Raw genomic sequence first — 5,709 nt, forward strand, 5'->3', positions numbered from 1 at the left:
AGTTGGAGGACTTCCAAGAGACAGATCAAAAACAGAGCGGTCAAAATGGAAGCAGCAGAAGCAGAGACATCCCAGTCCCTATATGTCAAAAATAACCAAGATGACTTTATCAGGCTGAGTGGTACTCCTCATGACAAACTGATCACCATGTGTAAAGTCATTGGAGTCACGCAACAAAAAGTATCAGTGCCTCATTTACACGTCAGGCAAAGGAGGGAATTAACTATTAAAAGAAAGAGTTGTAAATGACTGTTCCATATCAAGTTTTGGAATAAATTCAAAAGAGTTTCTCCGTATGAAGAACTAGCTGAAGTTCTCACTTTTTTTCTAATTATTAAATCTCTGCTCGTAAACATCTGAAACTAATCACATAGATTATTTTGCCAAATGTCCTAGCCTCAACACGACCTGCCATCAACATTTTCATTTTTTAGCACAGACACAACACTGACAAATTATCATCGCGTTATCAACGATGTGTTAGCAAACAGTTACCTACTTAAAGCAGATTCGCATTCATTTGGATTCATGTTTCCGCCCATGACAAAAGCAATTCTGATATTCACGCTCCTTTGAGCTGTTTTTGGGTTCCACCAACTCTTGAGGGAAATATCTGGGTCTTTATGGCTGCTAAATGCTCCACTATGTTCACCAGCTATTCACTAACTTTATTCGCTACTCCATGTTGAGCAAGAAGTGAGTGTGAACCAAAGCAGTAAAGTTGTGACTCAAAAAAATCAAAACGATGCGATAAAAGACGCTAAAATGCTCCATATAACTCAGGTAAACTGCACAGTTCATTGATAATTCTCTGTAGCTTTGTCACTATGGTGACCGCTTTCACATTACATGCAATCATTTGATCCATTGTTGACTTAAAAAATATTGATTAGTGCAGCTTTAATGTGCTGCCTGACAAACAATTGTGAATTTGAAGGTGCAGTTTTTTTTCCAGTATAGACTACTGTTCACTTATATATGTATTACAGTTATGTGTCAGATCAATGTTGTAACAGATTAATAAAAGTAAAAGAGCCTTTGTTTGACCCCCTGCCAGACAGCTGTGGTTTCATGAACCTTTCACACTGACACAAGTTATATATAAGAATTTTGAATTGCAAATATAGAATTGAGCCAGCGATATATACTATATATTCACTGAGTAGAGGACTCAAGACTCATTTCTAAAAAATAAAAATCCATTGGTGGAATCATAAAAATCTACTTTATATCATCAGAGTATGTGGTGCTGATGCTGCCTCCTCTCCTCCTTCTTCTACCCCCCCTCCTTCTGGCAGCATCCACTCTCATGTTACTGGCGTATTGGCTCCTTCTGTTGAGGTCCGTGTATTTACTCTCAGGACGACCCCTCCCACAGCGACATGCAACCCGAACCTGCAGGTGAGCAGTTCAGCCAGCGGCTTCCCTGTCCCCCCCTCACACTCTCGGCGGATTATCTGCGACGCACTTCACTCCCAAATGGACGAAGTTGCCTGTAGGATTTTTAGGATTCACATACGGGACGTGATCCCGCGTCGCGTCCGGAGAGCGCGTCTGGACGAGAGGACAGAGGAGCTGAGGGTGTGAACAGGCAGCGGTGAGGGCGTGAGGTGAGCCGTCGGCTGAGTTCATGTTTGTTCTGTTTGTTTTGTTTTGGTTTCTGGCTTTTGTACGGGGATATAAGAGGAAAATATCAGTATTGGTTAATAATAGGCCAATAATGTCAAATAGTTGCTCTTTTCATACACAGTCAGTTTCCTTTATACTCAGTCTATGACTTTTATCTCTTTGTTATCACTTGTATAAACTTTATAAGGACTGAAACTAACAATTCCTTTCAGTATCGATTCATCTGATAATTATTTTCTTATTTGGGCAACAAACAGTCGGAATGTAGTGAAAAATGCCCATCGAAATTTATTGAAAGCCCAGGGATTTGTTTTGTAACCTACAGTACCACATTCATTTTACAATGAGATAAAACTTGGAGAAAAAAAGTTGATCCTCACATTAAAGAAGATGCAACCACATAATAATGAGCATTTTTGCTTAAACAAATGACTCACATGTTTCTTGATTACCATATAATTAATTTTCTGTTGATCTGTTAGCTAATTGTTGCAGGTCTGAAGTTCAACTTCCACAGTTGCAGTTTTTTCTGCTTGGCTACAAATCACTTTTGAAATGATTACGAGAACAGCTTTGCAGGAGGAACAGCTGCTGGTAGATAGATAGATAGATAGATAGATAGATAGATAGATAGATAGATAGATAGATAGATAGATAGCAATTAAACAGAGTTTAGTATATGGTAAGGGGATAAAAATGAATGAAAATCTTTGAAAATAGTTGGTGCTGTAGCAAGAAGCAGACTGCATTGTGTTGGTTGGAAATGGGGGAGGAGTATGGATTACTAACATGTATGGATTAAGTTACACTTGTTCAGGCAGTTACTAACAGTTGTCATGTGCAGATGATATCAGCAGCTATTGCTGTTGTATTTAAATGTGGATTATTATTTATTTTTAGTTACGTGCATGTAATGCCTTTCTCTGTATTGTATTTTTACCCATGCTGTTACAGTTTGTTCTTACTGTTTATCTTACTGCCTTTTTTTGCTTATAATAATGTGTTTATGTATAATAGTTGTGTGATTGTTAAGAATGTTGTAGATTGTGTTAAGTGTCAACAGTATTTATTACTATAATCAATTGTACAAGCAGTATAAGACATAAGGAGATTCATTTCCACGTTCTCTGTATCTTCCTTGTTTCCTCTCTTCAGATCATAAAAGCCGTCCATTATCAGAGGCTTGTAAACCTGACATGTGTACACCCAGTGAAACAGTGACCTGAGATCCCACCTTGAGGGAAAACCAGGATGCGTCCCATTGCATCACAGCGTTTAGGTGTGACGAATGTCGGAGGCAGCCGCTGTGACCCTGCTGCGGCAGCCTTGCTGCTCCTCCTGTGTCTTGGCTTCCTTCCCTCTGTGGCGGCTTGCCCATCTTACTGCCTTTGTGCCAGTGATATCATTTCCTGCAGTGGCCGCAATCTGTCGGCACTGCCCTTTGATCTCCCAAACTATGCCACACGGTTGGACCTGAGCCACAATGCCCTCTATGCCCTGCCAACGGATTGGATTCTCCAACCATTTGACCGACTCACCACATTGGTCCTAAGTCGAAACTCCATAAGCCAAATTGAGGTGAATGCTTTCATTCTCACTCCACATCTCCTCCATTTGGACCTCTCATCCAACCAACTGACAGTGCTGAACTTGTCCATCTTCACTGGGTTGAAGGAACTAAAAGAACTACTGCTGTTTGACAACCAGATTGTCCAGATCAACCCAGGAGCCTTCAGTGATCTTCACAGCCTGCAGAAGCTCTACCTCTCTGGGAACAGACTGACGACTTTTCCCCTAGGGATTTACTGGGAACCTGGAGGGCCTCGTAACCTGACCTTTCTCGATCTGTCCTACAACAAGCTCTCTAAGGTGTCTGTCCAGAGTCTGCTGTCTGTCACCCGCCATGGGGGAATTTATTTACAGGAAAACCCATTGGTCTGTGACTGTGCTTTACTCGCCTTGCTTGAGTACTGGATGTGGAAACAGTATCGCCCCCTGGTGGAATTCAGAGGTGAATACCCATGTAAGGGCAATTCAGGACCAGGGCCTTTATGTAGCCAGCAGGGAGTGTCGGATATTCCCATTGAGGCACAGACTTACCAAGAAGAGCCTGGTAAAAGGTTGAGAGTGCCATGCCCAGGATTGGCTTCTTCAACCCAGGAGGGGCAGGTGGTGTTCTGGGTTACCCCAAGGACTGTAGTCAATTCATCAACCAATGATCCCAGCGCCCACTTAATAGTTCTCCCCAATGGCACCCTTGAAATCCGAGGAGCACTTCTGGAGGATTCAGGTACATATGGTTGCGTGGCAGCCCGCCGGCGAATCTATGAACATTCCGAGACTGTAGAGGTCAATGTGGTGGTCGGAAACTTGAGCACTGTCTCTGCCAGTGGCTTGGCGCATCGCAGTGGTGCAGAGCATTTCAACACTGCGTTCACCACCCTCGCCTCCTGTGTGGTCAGCATCGTATTGGTGCTGCTTTACCTCTACCTCACCCCCTGTCGCTGCAGAGAAAGCCGGGCTGGATCAAGAGGGTGCGGCGGACGAGCCATTATCCTCTGTTCAGACCCCAGAGAAGTGGACTCAGGACAACGGCGGTCAAACGGAAAGAGGGTGGCTTTCTTAGAGCCTCAGGCAGAGGACTCTGATATTGGCAGCCCAAAAACACCAGCAATGAACTTGGGTCATGTTACCACTGAGGGAATTCTCAAGAATGGAAGTAGGACAGTGGGACAGACCCTCACAGACCCTGCTCACATGGCATAGCAAGAAAATTAGCTTTAACACTCCTGTATCCTTTCAGTCTGAACCCAAGTGTTTTTTTTTTCACTGTCTTCAATATGAAATGAAAAAATCCATTTGATGTAAAGTCGTGTACTGTTTCTGATTCCTGTGAAGTACTTATACACTGTAGGGTTTGGGTTGTTGTAGGCAGAATTTCAATTATGTCTCGACTGTAAGTGGTATCTGTTTTTTATATTATGGAAATTTCGCAGGTACCGTGGGGAAATTGCTCCCGCAAAGATCACAAAGATGATATAAATGTGGGTGGCTTTTTAAGTTGGGCCAAGAGGAATATTCACACCTGGTTTGATAAGCTGCTGGAGGCATTCATGGTTAATATACAGTAGTTGAATTGTGAATACAGCCATCAAGGAGTCCCTTGTTGTTTTCAACCATCTGTCTCCTACTGTGATGCATATCATTATCAAAATACGGCAGTCATACCTATTAAATCATCTGCATTTTGATGTTTTTCAGATCAAACTGTATCTACCCCACATTATCCTCAAATTATGATGAGCAAATATAACCCTGTGAAAGTTCTTTTAGAAAATTAAAAAACAATACACAGTGAGACATGTACAGTAGTAGCCTATGTTGTGTTTAGTGTGTTTAGTAGGACAAAAATGCATTTTATGAACTCAAATTTGGTGAAATTCTCTTATGAGGGTGGTTCACTCACTTCCCTATAGTGGTATCTAGCTAATTAAATAGATTCAGCTTTATTTTCTCAGGTTTTAAGATCTGTCTCTTAGATTTCTGTCTCCACCCCAATACAATTAAAAGGAACTATTTGTAAGTTTTGCTATTGCTACATAGCCAACGTTAACATTAACAGCTGTTTAGTTACCAGTCTAGAAGAAACATTGAAGGAGTTCAGCATCACACTTCATTCCTTTACTCTCCAGAGGTGGAAAGCAATGCAAATAGTAACTCTTGTCTTTAGGTCCCAAGGAACCCACAGAAACAACTGGGACAACATGTCGCTGTTGAATTGTTTTTGTTTTTGCAGTGTTGTGAGACCACATACAAAATTCCATTCACCTCCATTGTATTGGGATGGAGGCAAAAAAAATTATTTGCATGGCAATTTTTTAAAAACAATTTGTGTGAACAACACAACTTATATCTAAAAAATCAAAGGTATGAGATATCCTTTTGGCAACCGTTATATACTATACGTATAACTTACATAATTTGACCACCATATCAAAAACCCACCTAGAGCTGGTTTAGAGTGACTCTTCAGCAGGCTTGAAACTCATCAACCTGATCCCTGTTCTTCCTGTTAAAATT

The 5,709-nt window shown here is 41.5% G+C and overlaps 1 protein-coding gene across 1 annotated transcript; it reads left to right on the forward strand.

Annotated features, from left to right (window-relative positions):
- Positions 1–1,353: 1,353 nt before the first annotated feature.
- On the forward strand, positions 1,354–5,260 carry LOC111224907 (amphoterin-induced protein 2-like). Its single transcript, XM_022749605.1, has 2 exons — positions 1,354–1,610; positions 2,785–5,260. The coding sequence occupies exon 2, from the start codon at positions 2,881–2,883 to the stop codon at positions 4,393–4,395; it is 1,515 nt and encodes a 504-aa protein (XP_022605326.1). The 5' UTR covers positions 1,354–1,610; positions 2,785–2,880; the 3' UTR covers positions 4,396–5,260.
- The last annotated feature ends 449 nt before the right edge of the window (positions 5,261–5,709 follow it).

The sequence above is a fragment of the Seriola dumerili genome, unplaced genomic scaffold (assembly GCF_002260705.1).
Source record: "Seriola dumerili isolate Sdu_G_001 unplaced genomic scaffold, Sdu_1.0 BDQW01000138.1, whole genome shotgun sequence".
NCBI classification, from domain to species: domain Eukaryota; kingdom Metazoa; phylum Chordata; class Actinopteri; order Carangiformes; family Carangidae; genus Seriola; species Seriola dumerili.

Bases quoted from the DNA above. Each gene is read 5' to 3' on its own strand.
- LOC111224907 (XM_022749605.1), top strand. From the start codon at position 2,881: ATGCGTCCCATTGCATCACAGCGTTTAGGTGTGACGAATGTCGGAGGC.